The 19,119-nt window shown below is 38.4% G+C and overlaps 2 protein-coding genes across 3 annotated transcripts; both read left to right on the top strand.

Moving 5' to 3' along the window:
• Positions 1-508: 508 nt before the first annotated feature.
• LOC149006364 (Leucine-rich repeat protein kinase family protein) lies at positions 509-8,754 on the top strand. Its single transcript, XM_089165826.1, has 7 exons — positions 509-2,672; positions 2,808-2,938; positions 4,050-4,293; positions 5,125-5,336; positions 5,429-5,451; positions 7,532-7,643; positions 8,232-8,754. The coding sequence occupies exons 1-7, from the start codon at positions 1,319-1,321 to the stop codon at positions 8,436-8,438; spliced, it is 2,283 nt and encodes a 760-aa protein (XP_089021952.1). The 5' UTR covers positions 509-1,318; the 3' UTR covers positions 8,439-8,754.
• A 776-nt stretch (positions 8,755-9,530) lies between these two features.
• Positions 9,531-18,473, top strand: CI51 (51 kDa subunit of complex I). Of its 2 annotated transcripts, none has more exons than XR_016175212.1 (3): positions 9,531-9,688; positions 10,713-12,215; positions 18,107-18,473. XR_016175212.1 is itself a non-coding variant. In XM_089166635.1 (3 exons), the coding sequence occupies exons 1-2, from the start codon at positions 9,686-9,688 to the stop codon at positions 12,162-12,164; spliced, it is 1,455 nt and encodes a 484-aa protein (XP_089022761.1). In that variant the 5' UTR covers positions 9,531-9,685; the 3' UTR covers positions 12,165-12,178; positions 18,107-18,473. The 2 variants fall into 2 exon arrangements, 1 of the variants encoding a protein (XP_089022761.1); XM_089166635.1 differs by having other exon boundaries at positions 10,713-12,178.
• Positions 18,474-19,119: the final 646 nt, after the last annotated feature.

Here is a 19,119-nt window from a genome sequence, read left to right as displayed (position 1 = left end):
TCTCATTGGATAAAAGATAAACACATATATGCTCTTTGGGTTAGAGTATGCATCTTAGAAGTATCATAAAAAAGTAACAAAATCATATAGGATCAAAACTAAATTTGACCGAGAAATAAAGATAAAAACTGATTGAGAATGAATTTTTAACATAATAGTTTGATTTCGGCTAGTGCTCGAGGACAAAGATAAAAAAATTTAATCTGAAGATCTGATCACCATAATCCAAGGTCTAGATGTAGGAAGAAGCCTCTCGAAATCCACTAGGTATGGTGAGAGACCAAGCTCTAGCCCTATGGAGGGGAGAAAAGAAAGACAATAAACACATGGTGTTGTCCATTTGTGGGCATCTCCATATGGTCTTGTCTCTATTTTGATTAACTAAAGATGAGAAAAAGTTTTAAAAGTAAAATAAGAATTCCATCCAAACCCATACCTTTTTTGTCTCAAAATTTCTCTACTTCGCCTCGGTCCAATTAGATGAGGCCTAGGGGACCTAGCCAATCACGAGCCAATTTAGAACTTCAAAAATGCTGAGAGAAAGGGAACCTGGTGGTATTTCTGTGATTTAAACCATGAACAAAGGGTATCTGTGTCTCGAAACTCCTCTGAATCAACAACACAACGGACTCAATTTCTGGTTTGGGTTTTCCGTTAATGATCATACTGTCCACTGGTACTGTGGGCTCTCTCAGTTTCAGTCTCACCTCATCCTCTTTCTGTCTCAGAGTCTCCCATCTTGTTCTATTCTTCATTGTTGTCTCTTCAGATCTCAAAGTAAGAAAGAAGTCAGGAACAGAACAACTGGGAGTTTTGAGATTTGAGAGTGAGTAGCATTCTCCTGCATTTACTCTCCTTGATGATGGTCTTCTCTGTTAATCTGCATTTATTGTTGAATTGCTGAACAGGGTCATGTGGTTTGTTAGCTGGGCAGCATTAAATGACTTAAAACCGTCGGTTACTACTTTTATGAACTGAATTTTTCTCTTTCCCTTTCATGGTCAGCTCTCTGCTCTTTCCTGCTGAAAAGGATAGATTTCTTATTAAAAGGGCAAACTGAAGTGCATTGTTGGGGTTGTTTCTTCTCTCTCTCGCTGCCTCCTCTCTTATCCTTAATGGGTTTTCCCATAACTTGCTAACAGCACCATAGATTCCCTGTTCATTCATAATTTCTGAAAATCCAACATGGAGAATCCCTTTTCATGTCTTAATGTCTTTCACATTGTTCCTCTACTTTGAGCTATCTTAATGTGTTGTTCCTCAAGTGTTAAAACAACCCCTAAGCTGTTGTCGTGCTGCTGCCTTCTCTTCTTCTTCAATGGGATCTTCAGGCCTGTTTCTTCTGCTTTTTGTTTCATTGTTATTCTTCATACCCATTTCCCATCAATTACAATCCTCTCAAACCCAAGTCATTTTGCAACTAAGAAAACAACTGGAATACCCAAAATCGATGGAAATTTTGGACCACTACATTGATGACATTTGCTTCTTACCTTCTTCTCCGCAGCTAACCATTTCATGTCAAGACAACTCCCTCACGGTGCTGAAAATTATAGGTGACAAGACTGCTAAGGTCAGGAAATTCAACGGAGTTGCAATTCCCAGTCAGACTCTATCAACAGCTTTCTCGATTGATTCTTTCATCACGACCATGCCAAGGTTAACCAACCTGAGAGTACTCAGTTTGGTGTCTTTGGGGATTTGGGGTCCTCTACCTGACAAAATCCACCGGTTAAACTCGCTTGAAGTTCTGGACTTGAGCTCGAATTTTCTGTTTGGTTCGATTCCTCCAAAGATTGCTGCCATGGAAGGGCTTCAGTCATTGACACTGGACGGGAATTTCTTTAATGATACTGTCCCTGATTGGTTCAATTCCTTACCAAACCTGACATTTTTGAGTTTGAAGAGGAACATGTTGAAGGGTACGTTTCCTCCTTCAATTTGCGGACTAAAGGCACTGACTTTTCTTGCTTTATCTCAGAATAAAATTTCTGGTAATTTACCTGATATGAAGACCTTAGCCAACCTACATGTTTTGGATTTGCGAGACAACCAGTTAGATTCAGAGCTACCTGTTTTGCCAAAATCATTGGTTATGATTCTTCTCAGCAATAACTCTTTCTCCGGTGAAATTTCCTCACAGTTTCACGAACTAGTTCACCTTCATTACCTTGATCTATCATTCAATTTGCTAGAAGGTACACCTCCTACTGTACTGTTCTCATTGCCAAATATCAGTTATTTGAATCTGGCATCTAACAGGCTAAGCGGTTCACTTCCCTACCACATTATCTGCGGCAGTGCTCTTGAGTTTGTTGACATTTCTACTAATAGATTAACAGGTGGATTGCCTTCTTGCCTTAACTCTTCATCTAATAGCAGAGTTGTCAAGTTTGGTGGGAATTGCTTATCTGTTGATCCACAACATCAACACCAAGAGTCCTACTGCAAAGATACTGAGAAAAAGAGTAGGCAGTCTGGTAGTAAAGACATTGGAATATTAATTGGTGTTATTGGAGTAGTAGTTATTGTCATGATACTTCTGGCCTATGGCTTCCTTGCTTTCTGTAGAAGATATTGCCGGCGAGAGACATCAGAGCAGCATTTATTGCCGAAGGCATTACAAAATAACTCGGCTTCAGGGTTCCCATCTGAGATGCTTGCAAATGCAAGTAAGCAGCCCATTTGTGCATCTTGTTAATCTTCTGTTTTAGCACTTGAAAGTAAGCTTCATTTGGAATTCTTCGCATCATTCTTAAGATTTCATTCAGCTATGCTGAGTATTCTTTTCTGCTCTTTTTCTTGAGGGTATATTTCTCAGGCTACCAAGCTTGCGACTCAGGGCCTTTCAAGTCGGTTGTTTTCTACAGAAGAGTTAAAGGAAGCCACAAACAACTTTGATCAATCAATGTTTATGGGTGAAGGCTCGATGGGAAAGGTATTAACTAGAACTTAAAAGAGCATCATCTAGAGCATGATCTTATTTTTATTTTTGCAGATAAACAAGCATTAGACTAAATATTTGATTATTGTTTGAGAAGATGTGTTAGTTGGGATGAGGCTTATTTGAGTTGTAAATAGATAATATACTGTACTGATGCTGATACTGCCTTGGCAAGTTTAACTTGGGAAGTTAAATAAATGATAATACAAATGGTAAACAGAAGAGCAAAGAAATAAAATGACATTATGGAATCAAATGGAATCAAATGCATTTTCCTTTACTTTCAACTTTTGGATTATCTTGTGGCACTGTCTTGCTTTGGACTTTCATGTATTTTGTTTTATAATATGATGTAGCTTGTTGGAGTTATCTAGGCAAGTAATTCATTTAATTGTAACTCCCATTCATAGTTTACTGTCTTCATTCTTCTACCATGAAACTTGTGAAGCTTGTTATTGAGTGATCTAGGATTTTGAAGTCCCCATTCCTCATCTTGGGGGGTTTCTAGGGGGACTGCCTATCATGTAATTCCCCTCTTACTAATACAAAGCTTACTTATCTATAAAAAGAAGGTTATTCCTAAAAATGGGTGAAACCATCTACTTTTGGGGAAATTTGTATAATATAAGCTTGAGAATGCATCTCCAGCTGGCAACAAGGAAAGTGAAGTTCAGAAGTGATTCCAAAAAGCTGTTATTGTGCTCAGATCAATACGATGCATCTCCAGGTTATCCACCTTTTTCTTTGATGATGGGGCTACTTAGTAGTAGTGTATTATCTAAATTTGGCACAGATGTCAAGACAGATACCAGGAAGTAGACTGAATTGTAAACTCTGCCTTTAAACTGAATTTTGGTAGCTTATTTTCAGGTTATCTTCCCACTGAACTTGTGTGGTCACTGCTAATCATGTAGTCTCCCCTACCCCATTTGTATCCCAGATTCTTAGTTATATTCTTCCTTCAGAGAAGAAATGATAAGAATTTATAATTGCATCTCAAAAATACTTCCCTACTGCAACAATTACTGTGTGATGTGGCTTTTTTCTAAGTTAAGTTCTCAAGTCTACCCCCACAGTAATTGTATTTCTGTTCTTTCTTTTCCAGCTCTACAAAGGAAAATTGGAGAATGGGAACTGTGTTGCTGTACGCTGTTTGGCTCTGTTCAAGAAATATTCAATTCGAAACCTTAAACTTCGTCTAGATTTACTTTCAAAGCTTCGGGACCCACATTTAGTTTGCCTTTTGGGATACTGCATAGATACTGGTGGACAAAATGATTCAAACGTTCACAGAGTCTTTCTTGTTTATGAGTACGTGCCTAATGGAAATTTCCGTGCTCATCTCTCAGGTCAGTTTTATATTGGAGAGAACATTTAATTGACTATTCCCTTTTGGGTCAGTTGAGAATCTGGATCTCATGGATGGTTTGGTTCAATCTAAAAGTGTGTTATAATATCACTGGTTTAAATAAAAGGGAAGCATTCATTATATTGGTTTGTGGTCAGATATCAACTACGTTAATTGGTTATGCAGTTATAAATGCTCTATGGTTGCCTTATGTTGTATGATCAGAAAACCATGATAGTTTGCTAGAAGCTCTGCAGGTCAGACGGTCATGATCATCTCTGTGTCGTGGGTGATACTTCTGACACTCATTTGTTTTCGTGTGTGTTTTGGGGGGGTGTTTGACCAGTAAGGCATGTAGAGATGTTAGATTTATAAATGAAAATGAGAATATAGTTACTGCTCTTTTATTTTTTTGGGAAAATTTTAGTTACTGCTTGGAGAATGGATGGACCTGACTGTTAACTGTTTGGGCTGTGAACAGCTACAGTTACGAGCATATCAATGTCAAGTAACATGATCCTTTTCTCCATCAAAACAATTCACTGGTTTATGAAGCATTGACACCAGATAGTCAAATTGTCTGTGCCATCAAAACCAAATACTCTGAATAAAGGGTAGGAGAAATTTGTCTTTTGTACAGACTGTGGATGGGGTCATATCAGACTATTGACTCAGGAACAGATTGATTGCCTTGTAATAATATTTCTCCCAATTTTGGTTTCTTAAACACCAAGCCAAGTGAATCAATCAATGGATTCCCTCATCTTCTTTCCATATAGTTTTGTTTAATATATTGGCTATATCTGAAACATAGCTGCATTCTCTCATGCAGAGGAAAGCCCAGATAAGGGTCTTAAGTGGTCAGAGAGATTGGCAGTTCTTATTGGTGTCGCCAAGGCTGTGCACTTCCTACATAGTGGCATGATCCCGGGCTTCCTTAACAACCAACTGAAGACAAATAATATCTTGCTAGATGAGCATCAAATTGCAAAACTGAGTGATTATGGATTGTCCATAATCACAGATGAAATAGAAAAAACTGAGGTAGAATTAATCTGTTGGAGTTATAGATTAACTGATTTATTGTTTGTATTTCCTAAAGAGGCTCTTTGACACAATTTCCATTTTATCTGTAGGCAAAGGGAGAAGACAAAAAACGGTAAGGTTTCTTGTTAGTCACTATACCTTTTTTATGAATGTATCCCCTCATTAGATGTTTAGAACCCATTCAATCATTGGTCAGTTTCTTGCTTGGGTTAGTTAAAAGAACTGCTGTCAATGATATGAGGGTATTTTTATAAAGTCTATCTCGCTTATAATAGTGACTTAGACAACTGCTGTATGATACAGCTGAACCCAGTAGTCTGTAGGCCCAACTAACGCTTCATTTGGAGCTGACCTACATGAACAAATCTAATCCCATTCTGAATTGTTCTTATTATTTTAGTGCCATTGTCATATGTTATTTAACCATTTTTTAAATAATCTTTTTAAACAATCTTTTTAAACTATGACTAGAGTATGTTTATAGATACTGATGCTGCTAAGATAATTTTAATTTATTATGAATTATCCTTCTGCTATATGTCTGCAACTATTTCTTTAGCAAAGCAAAAGCTCTTGATTGTTTATACCGACTAAGTGAGTTGGCTGCATAAATCCCGTTTACCATTCATCCACATCCTGTTAAATTTCCATTCTCATCACATGTTCATCCATTTTAGATTTGGAGTAGGGAAAGACAGAACACAAGTTCGGACATATTAACTGATTAAGTGAAATCTTTTGCAGAATTGCATTTTTCCGAAGTGTAATGTTCTTTCAAGGAAAGTCTGATGAATCAAAACTGCCATTGAGATTTTAATATTGGACCGAGTATTCTAGCTCAATGATACATGTTTAGATGGTAGGGGGTGTTTTAGTATTAGTCCGCTAGGAAGGGTGTTTTTGGTTATTTATTATTTGTTAATTAGTAAGTAGGTCAGCCAACTTGGGAGGGAAGTCTTTGTCCTTTTGTTATTTAAACTCTACATTATAAATATACGTGGTGCCTGTGATCTGATATTAAGTTTTCCCAGCTTGCATTTTTTCGTCTCTTATTATTTTCTTTTCTTATTCTTCTTAAGTCTGGTTACAGTGTTCTGGTTTCTAGCAATACATGTCTTATTCTCAAAGGTTAGTTACGTTGGTTTGAAAAGGTTTTCAAAATATGTTGAAAGTTACTTATCATTATGTCGTTTCAAAAGCTATAATTGCTTCTGTAAAGTGACAGGATATACCCAAATGGAAAAAAGAAGTATGATGTATTAAAAGCACAAAAAGTAAGGCTACAATTTATTTTTCACCAACCTTGGTTCCAACTTACAACAAGCTTTTCTCTTGCTCTGTGTGTATGTGTAATGAAATTCCAATTTGGTAGCTCGCTGAGATTTTTTTGGTGCCAAGACAAGTCTTCACTTTTCATAAATTTCCTCTTTCTATAATCACTAAAATGAAAAACAAACTTTTTCTTTGGACCAGTTATTGATTAGCAAATTTAACTTGTAACTGCTGTAGGTTTGATACCATAATAGTTACCAGCAATTGAAATTAGTTGAGGCTATATATATATTCGTTCTGTATGTGATATATGAAGGCAAGGAGACACCTTTCTGTCCCCTTCTCCACCTCTTCATAGTATTTATATTCATGCTTCTTGTTGTTCCCCACCCATCTCTTCCCCGCCTGCCCACTCCAAGTATTTTCATTGCATTTGGAGTAGGATTCCATGGCTTATCAATTAAATCTGTGAATGAATCAATGTGATCTTCTTTTCTTTTAGAATTTGTGAATGATGCAATTACAAGATCTGGGATGGTTTTAACAAATTTTGGCGTTTTGCCATGAATCCCTGAATTCAATTTTATTTGGAACATTGAACCATAGTCTGCTATATATTTTTGAATGCTATGAGCATATATATTGAGTAGTGGTGAGTGATGTTTTCCATTAGTTGACCTGATGAAATTATTATCGCTAGATCACACTTGCCACTTTTATGATCATCCAGTTGAGCATGCATTTTGTAGATCATGTAATGGGGATAGATTTCTTGTTTTCCATTCTATAAGTGCATATCAGGTGAATCCTTTTTTTTTTTTTTTTTTTTTTTTTTGGGGGGGGGGGGGGGGGGGGGGGGAGGGGGATATACATACCAGATGAACTTTAGTGGACGTAATTTAAGATGTCCATCTTTGCAGGGAGATCGCAAAATCACAGGATGATGTCTATTCCTTTGGTTTAATATTACTTGAAGCACTTGTTGGACCTTCAGTATCTGGAAGAGGCGAAGCATTCTTGCTGAATGAAATGGTATGATTTAAGTTAACACTCTGATATTGATACACCATTTGATGAGTTTCATCTATAAGCATCACTTCTCCATTCATTCATTACTTCAAAGTTTTTAACCAGTAATGTCCCCAGTTGGAAAAAGCACAATATTTTACATGCTGACAATTGAGATGATACCGACAGAGCTACGGCACCTCTGTAGGAAAAATAGTAGATCCAATAACCAGATACTTTTCTTTCTTCTGATAATTTTGTGGATGGAGGAAGAATTAGTGCTGCAGCAATGTCTTAACATAGAATGATATATCATATACTGGCTTCAATGTTCACAGTTCCTCCAAATATTTACAATAGAACCTGAAAGCTATATCAAAGACCAAAAACTTTGAATAATTTTATTGAGATCAAGTTGCCCTTCACTCACTCTCACAGTAAGAGAACATCCTAAGCCACAGCAGCTAACCATTGGATTGGACTGGTGGGAGTTGTTGATGAAACTCACCTGCCTGAGAGAGTCCAAGCAGAGCACATCATGAGTTTCCATTCTGGGCAATGAAAAATTCTGTGTTTCCTTATAATCCTGAGTTGGGGCCTTTGATTTTGCAGGCATCATTTGGCAGCCAAGATGGTCGAAGACGAATTGTGGATCCTTTTGTACTCACAACAAGCTCCCAAGAATCATTGTCGATTGTTATCTCCATAACCAACAAATGCATATCTCCTGAATCGTCTCGGCCATCATTTGAAGATGTCCTTTGGAATTTGCAGTACGCTGCTCAGGTTCAAGCAACAGCAGATGGGGAACAAAAATGAGCTGTTTCATGGCAACCATACATGAATCTGGCAAACGTGAAGATTTATCCTCATCTTCAGAACCCCTACCACGAGGAGAAAGTGAATGCAACATGGTCAATGTCTGCACGTAGTCATTATAGTTTGCTTTTGTTTGTAATTGTATCATAATTGAAGAGGAAATATAAGATGGCTGCTGTCAAGAAATTTGTGGTTTAAATGATGAATTATGATCTCATGTGTTATTCATCAATACAATGGTGTCTCTGCATTATATTTTTCCCCATTGCCTCCTTTCTCAGCTGGTGTGATAGCTATTTTAAGTTTGAACAATTTAAGCTCCCATGATGTAGAATCTTTTAATCTTCTTATTTCAAAAATCCTGCAACCACTGCTCTATCCAAGTCCAGCTATTACTCACTCCAAGTCTTCACTCAGTGGTTCCAAAGTATAACTTAGATTCTATAATTTCCAGAACAATGCCTCTCGCAAGTCCAGATCCTTTCCACTCACAGTTGGTAAGATAAAGGCTTGCCAGAGGTGCATAAACAAACCTATGTGCGAGTGGGTGGATGGGAGAATAGGCAGTTGGGTGGAGATTATCTGCACCATCAGGTGGAAGTTGACACTTCTTTTTATATTTCTCTATCACATAATAGCAGTAGAACTTACATTTAAATGCTAACAAGATGAATTGATTGAAAGTTTTATGGTAGATCCCACCCATGGAGATGCGTGAGGGTTTCATTGTTTCCACCGTTTTGATTAAAACTCACAGATGACTAGGAATCACTGCATCCACGTATTATGTGAATAAGCTCTGTACGTGGACCTATATGCACCAAATACAAAGAAAATAAGAAATTAGGCGCTACCCATCAAACTAAAAATGAATTTCATTCTGGAACAGGGATGTAATAGTCATTGCCGCTCAATTGTCTACTGTAGTACCGTAAGTCAAAATTCCTTTTAGAATACAAAAAGAATAGGATCCTACAGAATATTAAACAACTTTACCATCCTGTCCCTACTGAATTAAGAAAATCCTTATCCTGCGCCGCGGTCTCATTTGGCCGGATAAATAAAATGAGAAAGAATTATAATTCTCACGGTTGTATTGTTGTCTGCTCGATTTGGTGTCCGTCACCGTGGGAGCCTTCACGCTCTCGGGAAATCCATGCTCTTGTCTATTCTGTCTCGCTAAACACACTGCTTGAGCAGTTTACAAGGTGTAATCCTTCAGATCGCAAGAGAAGAGCTCGCGATTCATGGTATGTATTTGCTTTCCCAAATTTTCTCCATTTTTTATGTCAAAACTTCTTTTGCCCTAGGGTATCGCTTGTCTTCCTACGCATCTGGTTTTTTTTCCTTTTTTTTTCTTTCGATATACAAACAATCAAACGATATTTTAGTGCGTAGGTAAGAGTTGATTTTAGTTTTGGAGATCTACTTGGGTGGTGCTTTGGGTTCTGTCATTTGATTCTCATTAGTTTCCATCTTTGATAACTATTTCCCCACTTTGTTATTCACGGATGAAGATCTGGATCGGTACGGTAGTTGTTAAAGCAGAATTTTGAGTTGAAAATCCTAGAAATGAAGGGTGAAAATTATTTTCCAATGCAAATTCGGCTTGGTGTCGCTTCCGTTTTTGGCACTTCGTCACATTTATACGAGTTTGAAAATCAGAGTCCCACATGATGATATTTGGAGCCTTTCTGACTGGTCAGATAGGCGTCATAGGGACTGCATATTAATTCGTAGTATCGTAAATCTTTATTCAACTTCGTTCAAGCTGCACAGTGATATTGAAGTAGAACCTTTTCCTCCTACCTTTATGCTGGTGTAGTCTCTGCCAAGGAGGCCCGGCAAAAAACCAAGGGGGGGAGAGGGGGGGGGGGGGGGAAAAACACACACACTAACCGGGGGGGGGGGGGGAGGAATAATTTTAAGGGGGGAAGATAAACACATATATCAACAATGGAGGCCTTTAAGTGTCCCAGTGCAGAGAAGCGAGTTAATCCAGATTGAAGGAATTAGACTAACTAGGGGCAAAACTAAGATAACGTTAAGAGCAATGTTGAGAAAGGATATGCATAGCTTAGGCCTTGTATCTAGTATTACCTCAAACAAAGGTGAGTGGAAGGCAAGGATCCATGTAACCAACCCCATTAGTTGGGAAAAGGCTTCTTGTTGCTGTATTGAAACCTTACTTATAGTCTTGGTGTCAGCTACATTAAGCAGATCTAGATCTTTAATTATTTTCTCTAACTTGGTATGCATGGTGCTTCTTGGCAGGCACCCATCAAGAACATTCTCTCTCTCTCAAGGACAGCAAAAGTATGTCGGAACAGTGAGAAGTGGGACTCTGTTTGCAGATCATTCAGTACTCAGGGTGCTACTACCTCAGCTACTCCTCCGCCTCCTCCACCTCCTGAGAAAACCCATTTTGGTGGCCTGAAGGATGAGGACCGCATTTTCACCAACCTCTACGGATTGCATGACCCTTTCCTCAAAGGTGCCATGAAGCGGGGAGATTGGCATAGGACCAAAGACTTGGTACTTAAGGGTACTGACTGGATCGTCAACGAAATGAAGAAATCTGGACTTCGTGGCCGTGGCGGAGCTGGTTTTCCATCTGGTCTCAAGTGGTCCTTTATGCCAAAGGTCTCTGATGGTCGTCCTTCTTATCTTGTTGTTAATGCCGATGAGAGTGAACCTGGGACTTGCAAGGATAGAGAGATCATGCGGCATGACCCACACAAGCTACTAGAGGGTTGCTTGATTGCTGGGGTTGGCATGCGAGCCTCTGCTGCTTACATCTACATAAGGGGAGAGTATGTTAATGAGCGTTTAAACCTTGAGAAGGCCAGGAAAGAGGCTTATCAAGCTGGACTTTTGGGAAAGAATGCGTGTGGGTCTGGCTATGATTTTGATGTTCATATCCACTATGGAGCTGGTGCATACATTTGTGGTGAAGAGACAGCACTCTTAGAGAGCCTTGAAGGGAAACAAGGGAAGCCCAGGCTAAAGCCTCCTTTCCCAGCTAATGCAGGGTTATATGGCTGCCCAACAACTGTCACGAATGTTGAAACTGTGGCTGTTTCCCCAACCATTCTTAGGCGGGGACCTGAGTGGTTTGCTAGTTTTGGTAGGAAAAACAACTCGGGTACAAAATTATATTGTGTTTCAGGTCATGTGAACAAACCCTGCACAGTGGAAGAGGAAATGAGTATTCCTTTGAAGGAGCTGATTGAGAGGCATTGTGGTGGAGTTAGGGGTGGATGGGACAATTTGCTTGCAATAATACCTGGAGGTTCATCTGTTCCACTGATTCCCAAGGATATATGTGATGATGTCTTGATGGATTATGATGCACTTAAGGCTGTCCAGACAGGTTTGGGTACAGCAGCTGTGATTGTGATGGACAAGTCAACTGACGTTGTGGATGCAATTGCTAGGTTGTCTTACTTCTACAAGCATGAAAGCTGTGGGCAGTGCACACCATGCAGAGAAGGGACTGGATGGCTGTGGATGATTATGGAGAGGATGAAGGTTGGGAATGCAAAACTTGAGGAAATAGACATGCTGCAGGAGGTTACAAAACAGATTGAGGGGCACACAATTTGCGCCCTGGGAGATGCTGCCGCTTGGCCAGTACAGGGCCTCATAAGGCATTTCAGGCCGGAGCTGGAGAGGAGGATCAAGGAGCACGCAGAGAGGGAGTTGCTTCAGGCTGCAGCTGCTTGAATAATTCCTCCCAGGTTGGCTGTTGACATCTTTCTTCCGTATTCAGTGATGGTAATTAGTCGTTCTCCTCTGGATAGATCTTGTATCCCCTTTCTAATGCGAATCTTGATCCCTAAGTTGGTTGTGTGTTATATATTGGAAACTTTCTAACTTTTGAACCCTGTTGTTCCCTTCTAGTTTATATAAGGCAACCCTTAGCCCTCTATCCCCCCCCCCCACCCCATAGTTGATTGTGTGTTATATATTGGAAACTTTCTAACTTTTGAACCCTGTTGTTCCCTTCTATTTTATATAAGGCAACCCTTAGCCCTCTATATATATATATATATATATATATGCTGCTTGCGTGCATGCTCAGATAAGAGTTTCCTTACTGTTTGATCTAAGATGGAAGAGGCTGGTGTTTGATCCAGGTAACTTCTTATGGTGGGAAACCACTAATCTGATTCATGTTTGTGTTCTTCATCCAACCATTTTTCCAAGGCTGTTTGAAGGCTCTTCTCTTGAACCGATCCTTCAGTAAGCTCAGATGGTCTAACCCTCTAGTTTCAAATTTATATTCTTACTTTTTAATTGTCAGCTAACTTATCTGCCCCAACCACCCATCAGATCAGCCGCTTCTTTTCCATTCTGAGAGGAACACTTATTCCAAACTTCAGCTCCTTAAGGCCTATGGATCTGCTGTTCTTTCCCCTTTACCATCCCAGCTGGTCCCTAGGTTGATTCTGTAGTCTCTACCTAGTTTTGGAAATTGACAAAACTTTACTCTGCTGATTACATCGTACTCTCTTCTTTAATATTCTAACCTATTTCAGACCTATACCACTACATCCCTGTCCTACCCCCAATCCCTATACTGTTATGTAATACCTGACTTTCCCCTATTTTGTTTCACACCGTTTCCCATCTATCTTGCTACAGTTTGAATATTCTAAAAGTGTGATCTGTTCCCTGATTCAAGATTCTGTTCGGGGACTGATTGAAGATTTCAATTTTGTCTGACATTATTGCATGCTTGAGTTCGTGATCAGCTGGTTCCTACTTTGCTGCGTTTGGTTTCCCCATACATGCGGCATAAACCTTAGGTAGAAGCATCTCGGTGACCTGAGTTGAGCTGTTTGATACTCCTTGCTACCCTGACCTAGGAGGTTAATCCATGTCCATGTCATAAAACCCATATGATTGCATGGTGACTCAATTGAACAAGATTTGGACATTAATCAGATCCAAGACAAGAGCTTCCCTAGATAAAAATCTATTGTGACCACACTCTGTTCTTTAGGGTGGGTTGTCAGGCAAAAAGTTAAGGAAGTTCCTCAACAGAACACCTTACCCCCCCCCCCAGCCCCCCACACTCAATCATTTCAGATGACATCTGATCATTCTAATTTTTTGGTCCAGAGTTTGTTGCTATCATAACAGGTAAGAGCTTAGAATTGATAGATGTTATGAGGAAAAGAAGGATTATTATAGCTTGCATTCAAGAGACTAGATGGAAGGGTAAAAAAAGATAAAGAGTTAGATGACTTTAAACTTTGGTATACTGGGGATAAAACTAATAAAAATGGAATAAGTATAATAGTGGATAAAGATTTTAAGCATGATGTGGTGGATGTTAAAAGAGTGGGTGATAGGATTATTGCTATCAAGCTTGCAATGGAGAAAGAGATTGTAAATATAATTTGTGTATATGCACCTCAAGTAGGATTAGATAAAAGTCTAAAGTTAGAATTTCGGATGAATTAATGCAAGAAATTCATCAAGGAGAAAAGATCATCATAGGAGGTGATCTAAATGGATATATTGGAAAAATCATAGAGGCTATGAGAGTGTACATAGAGGATATGGTTTTGGAGAGAGGAATGAGGAAGGGATTTCAATTTTAGATTTTGCTATTGCTTTTGATCTATCTATTGTAAATACTTACTTAAAAAAGTGAGAGGAACATTTAACTACCTTCAAAAGTGGACATCATAGAAACCAAATAGATTTCTTCCTAACTAGAAGGACTATTAGATTGTTGTGCAAGGTGATACCAGGGAAAAACTTAATTGCACAACACAGACTTGTGGTCCTGAATATGTGACTAACCCCAAAAAATCATAAAAGGTGCAAGGTTAACTATCCCAGGATAAGATGATGGAACTTGAAATGAGAGTGCTTGAAATCCTTCGCTAATGAAGTAGTCAAACAAGGAAAGTGGGATTTTGAGGGGGACACTAATGCGATATAGAATGAGATGGCTATGTGTATCAAGAAGGTGGCTAAAGATGTCTTAGGTGAATCAAAAGGAAAACTCCATTTTATAAAGAGACTTGAATGGTGGGATAGTGAGGTTCAAGTTGCCATTAGGAATAAGAAAACTAGTTTTAAGACATGACAAAGAACTAAGGATATTGAGGATCTTCAAAGGTATAGGTTGGCTAGAAATGAAGCTAATAAAATTGCGGGAAAAGTAAGGGATCGGAAGTATAAAGAGTTATATAATAAGTTGGGCAGGAAAGAAGAGGGAAAATCTATTTATAAGATAGTTAAAATAAGTGATAGGAAGAGTAGAGATCTTGACTATGTTAGATGTATTAAAAATGGAGATGGTAAAGTACTAGTATGTGATGAAGACATTAAGAAAATATGGAAAATCGATTTCTTTAGTCTACTAAATGAGCATGCTTTAAGCACATGTGATTCAGACGATTATACCATTCACCAAGGCACCAATTTTCAAATATATATGCGGAGAATTTCAATGCCCAAAGTAAAAGAAACACTAAGGAGGATGAAACTAGGCAAAACACAAAGTCCTGATGAAATCCCAATAGAAGTATGGAAGAGCTTAAGAACTCATGGGCTAGTTTGGTTGATTAAGTTGTTTAATAAGATTAATTTATGAGCACAGGAAAAATGCCAGATGAATGGAGGAAAAGCATCGTGATTCCAATTTACAAAAATAAAGGAGATATTCAAAACTGTAATAACTATAGGGAAATGGTGTGGAGGATCTAGAGCACATGTTCTTTATTAGCCCTTTCTCTAGTTCTCTTTGGAGAAAAGCCCTTGCAATCATATGGCCTTGCTCCCAACGTTCCTTTGGTTTTGATCGTGACTGGTCTTGGGTTTTGAGGAACTTTTCGGGTACGACTATTTGTGGTCGGATCGGTAAGCTACTTTTTTGTCCCACAATTCACCATCTTTAGTGGGAGCGTAATCTTAGGCGATAAACTTCCAAATCCCATTCTCTTGATATGATTTGGAATGTCATCCAGTTTGATGTTTCTGTTAGGCTCCTCTCTATTCCCCATCCCCCGGGTGCTGGCACTCTAATGAACAGGATCATTGTTGTCTTCTGGGGTCCTAGCTCCGCTTTCAGCCCCCTATTTAGGGGTTGTTTCTCCCCCCCCCCCATCTCTCTTGTACCATTTGTTTCTTCTTGCTTTGCTTTAATATATTATTTAATCATAAAAATAAAAAATAAAAATAAAAATAAAAATAAAACTATAGGGGTATTAAACTAATGAGCCATACTATGAAAATATGGGAGAGAGTAATTGAAACTCGTTTGAGACACTTAACCACAATTACGGAGAACTAGTTTGGGTCTATGCTAGGAAGGTCTACAACAGAGGTTATTTACCTAATTAGGAGACTTATGAAAAGGTATAAAGAGTGTAGGAAAGACCTTCATATAGTATTTATTGACCTTGAAAAAGCTTATGATAGAATTCCTAAAGCGTTAATTTGACAAGTACTAAAGAAACAAAGTGTTGCAAGTAAATATGTAGATATAGTTAAGGATATGTGTGATGGTTCAATGACAAGTGTAAGCATAGTGAGGGGACAAAGTAATGAATTCCCAATTACAGTTGGGCTGCATCAATAGTCAACTTTAAGCCCATATTTATTTGCACTTGTAATGGATGAATTAACCAAAGACATTCAAGATGAGGTCCCTTGGTGTATGTTTTTTGCTGATGATATTGTGTTGATTGATTAGACTTAAGTGGGGATTAATACCAAGTTAAAATCATGGAGAACAACTTTGGAATCAAGAGGCTTTAAATTAAGTAAAACAAAGACATAATATCTAGTTTGTAACTTTAGTCATGATTGGGTAGACAATAAGGTGGTGAAACTTGACAATAAAGAGATTCCTCAGAGTGATTGTTTTATGTACCTATATTCAATCATAAATAAAAGAAGCAATATAGAGGATGATGTTTTTCAAAGAATTAAAATAGGGTGGATGAAGTGGAGAGGTGTGTCCAGGGTCTTGTGTGATCGATGTATTATGTTAAAGCTTAAAGGAAAATTCTATAAAACTGTCGTTCAACTAGCTATGATAATTCTATAAGACTGTTGTTCCAACTAGCTATGATGTACGGTGCATAATGTTGGGTTGTTAAAAAAAATCATATAGATAAACTCAGTGTAGCAGAAATGAGGATTCTAAGATGGATGAGTTGCAAAATTAGAAATGATCTTATTAGATTTGGTCTGGGAATTGCTCCCATAAGTGATTAGCTTTGGGAAAGTCATTTGAGGTGGTACAACCATGTTCAACAGAGACTTATAAATGCCCTTCTACGGAGAAGTGATATAATTCAGATTGAAGGAACTAGAAGAGGTAGGGATAGACCTAAGATAATCTTAAGAGAAGTGGTGAGAAAGGATATGCATAACTTAGAGCTTGTATCTAGCATGACCTCAAACAAAATTGATTGGAAGGCAAGAATCCATGTAGCCGATTTAGTTGGGACAAGGCTTATTGTTGTATTTTGTTGCTATCAGTATAACATATTTTGTTTGTTCCCGAACTCTCTTTCTCTCACACATGCACGCTACACGCCTTATTTTTTGGTGGTGTGATCCTGGGGTTGGAAATTTCTATTTTGGTTCTGTATGGATCCACACAATCCGGAGAACACTCCAGTGAAAGGCTTTGAGGCAGAGATCAGCAGTAAATTGAAGTTTGTAGTGATGGGTGCAGAATTGTCAATAAAGGAGAAACAAAAAGTTTTAACTGTGTAGATAAGCATATAGAGGGAATTAATGCCTATTTAACAGGGTTATACTTGGAGGCAAAGCAAAAAAAAGGATAACAAGAAAAGAAGAGAAGGGAAGGGCAATACTGCAAATTAAATTAGTAAATTATGGAAATAAGAGGAATCATGAATGTCTACGAATATCCTCTAGACCTAAATCCCAATTCAGGCCCTGTGCCTGGTACCCCACCTCTCAAAGAAAATTTGAATAAATATATAAAAGATTTTTGAAGAAAGAGAGGGTGGTTATTTCAGGTTTAGGACATAATGGTTTTGTTGAGAAGTGCCATTGAATTAAGTATATTCTAGCAACAGTCTATTCTATGGAGAATTTGTTGCTCCTACAATTCTTGGATTGCATGGGAATAAAATAAATCCTGGATTTTTTTATTTTTTTATTTTTTTTTGGGGGGGGCGCGGGGGGCGCAGGAGTACGCTTGGATAACTTGTTGGCAATTTCTTCTGACTTGTGACACTGACCTTAGTGTTGGTTGCAGGCTTGCAGCCCATTTGTAAATCAAAAAACTTGGGCTCCTGGGATTTGATTCCATTTACTGGCACTGGAAATATCTAGTTTTTCCTGTAATGCCCCAGGTCACATGTATGCCTTTGGAAGGGCACAGCTGTTTCACCACCCCCACCCCATCCCAGCTTCAAGTCCAGCTGCACTTATTGGCTGGCGGCGGGGATTTTTTTTGGGTTTTTTTTTTAATTTTGGGGGGGGGGGGGGTGAAGTGAGATCCTTGGAAAAAGATAATTGGAACTCTACCTTGTATGTCTCATTTTTAAGTGGTCATGATTCATGTGCATGGTGCTGAATGATTCAAAGATATCTTCTAAAGATCTTTAGTTTCTTCTTGCCTTGATCTGACTTTCATTCTGCTGCCAATTTTTGTGATGCAGGTAAACACTCAATGTGGTGAGTATTGTTGAATAAACAGGTTGAAGGGACTCCATATCTTGAGAGAAGTAATTTTATTCTGATGTATTACAGCTTCTTTTTGCATGTTTATAATACTGCAAGATTCATGTCAGAATCCTGTGACGATTTGTTTAATCCACCCCTTTTCCTGAGCCCTGTGTGTAGTTCCTTGTAAGCTTATGCTGAGGAGGACCATTAACCTTAGGAATGTTTTTCTGTTAATTTAGACCATTTGGACATGGTAAACAGGTTAAGTATGGCTTTCTTGGATTTTCTTTCGAGAAAGCCTGATTATCTTTTGTTTTCTTGGTATTATATGAATAATTGGATCATTTCATGGTTCCTGCATGGGCTTTCTTCTCTCTCCATCTTAGTTGAATGTGGTAGATGGATAGCATGGAAGGGGCAGTGAACACAGCATAATGGAAATGTAATCTACTCTAGGAAACCTTGCATTTAAGGGCCAAAGTTCCTCTTCCCTAATGTAACACAGTCGTATGGAAGTAATACGGTTTTTGAGATACGAACCTCCGGTATTGGATGAGTTGATTAGCAGGAATAGGAGACACGAAGGTTCTGTTTGGGGTGGAAGGGGAGACCAGCTAAGCCATGATGGTTCTGTTTGTGATGGAACAGTAGACCAGTAGAAAGTTAAGATGGTGTTGTTTGTAATTCAACTCGAGCCGAAGAGTGCCTGGGGGTTTTGAACGAAAAATCTGATAAGGAATTTGTTGGTGTTAATTTGGATTTTGAAAGGAATGGAAATGATGGGATCGATCTGCAAGAGCCCCAAAATTATTTCTTAAAGCAACAGCTAAGTGTGCATTCAGTAATGGTTTTTTCTCAGAACGGGATTTTTTATGAGAATTGTTTTTTAGCGTTTTTATTAAAGAACAGTGGTTTGAGAATAATTTTGACTGTTCGTTAGAATTTACGTTGAGAATACCTATGGAACAAATTGGTGTTTAGTAATTTTTATTTTTAAGAACAATTT

The sequence above is a fragment of the Hakea prostrata genome, chromosome 8, assembly GCF_041222555.1.
Source record: "Hakea prostrata isolate BN-2017 chromosome 8, UWA_Hpros_2, whole genome shotgun sequence".
Taxonomy (NCBI): domain Eukaryota; kingdom Viridiplantae; phylum Streptophyta; class Magnoliopsida; order Proteales; family Proteaceae; genus Hakea; species Hakea prostrata.
This window is presented reverse-complemented; position numbering and strand designations above follow the sequence as displayed.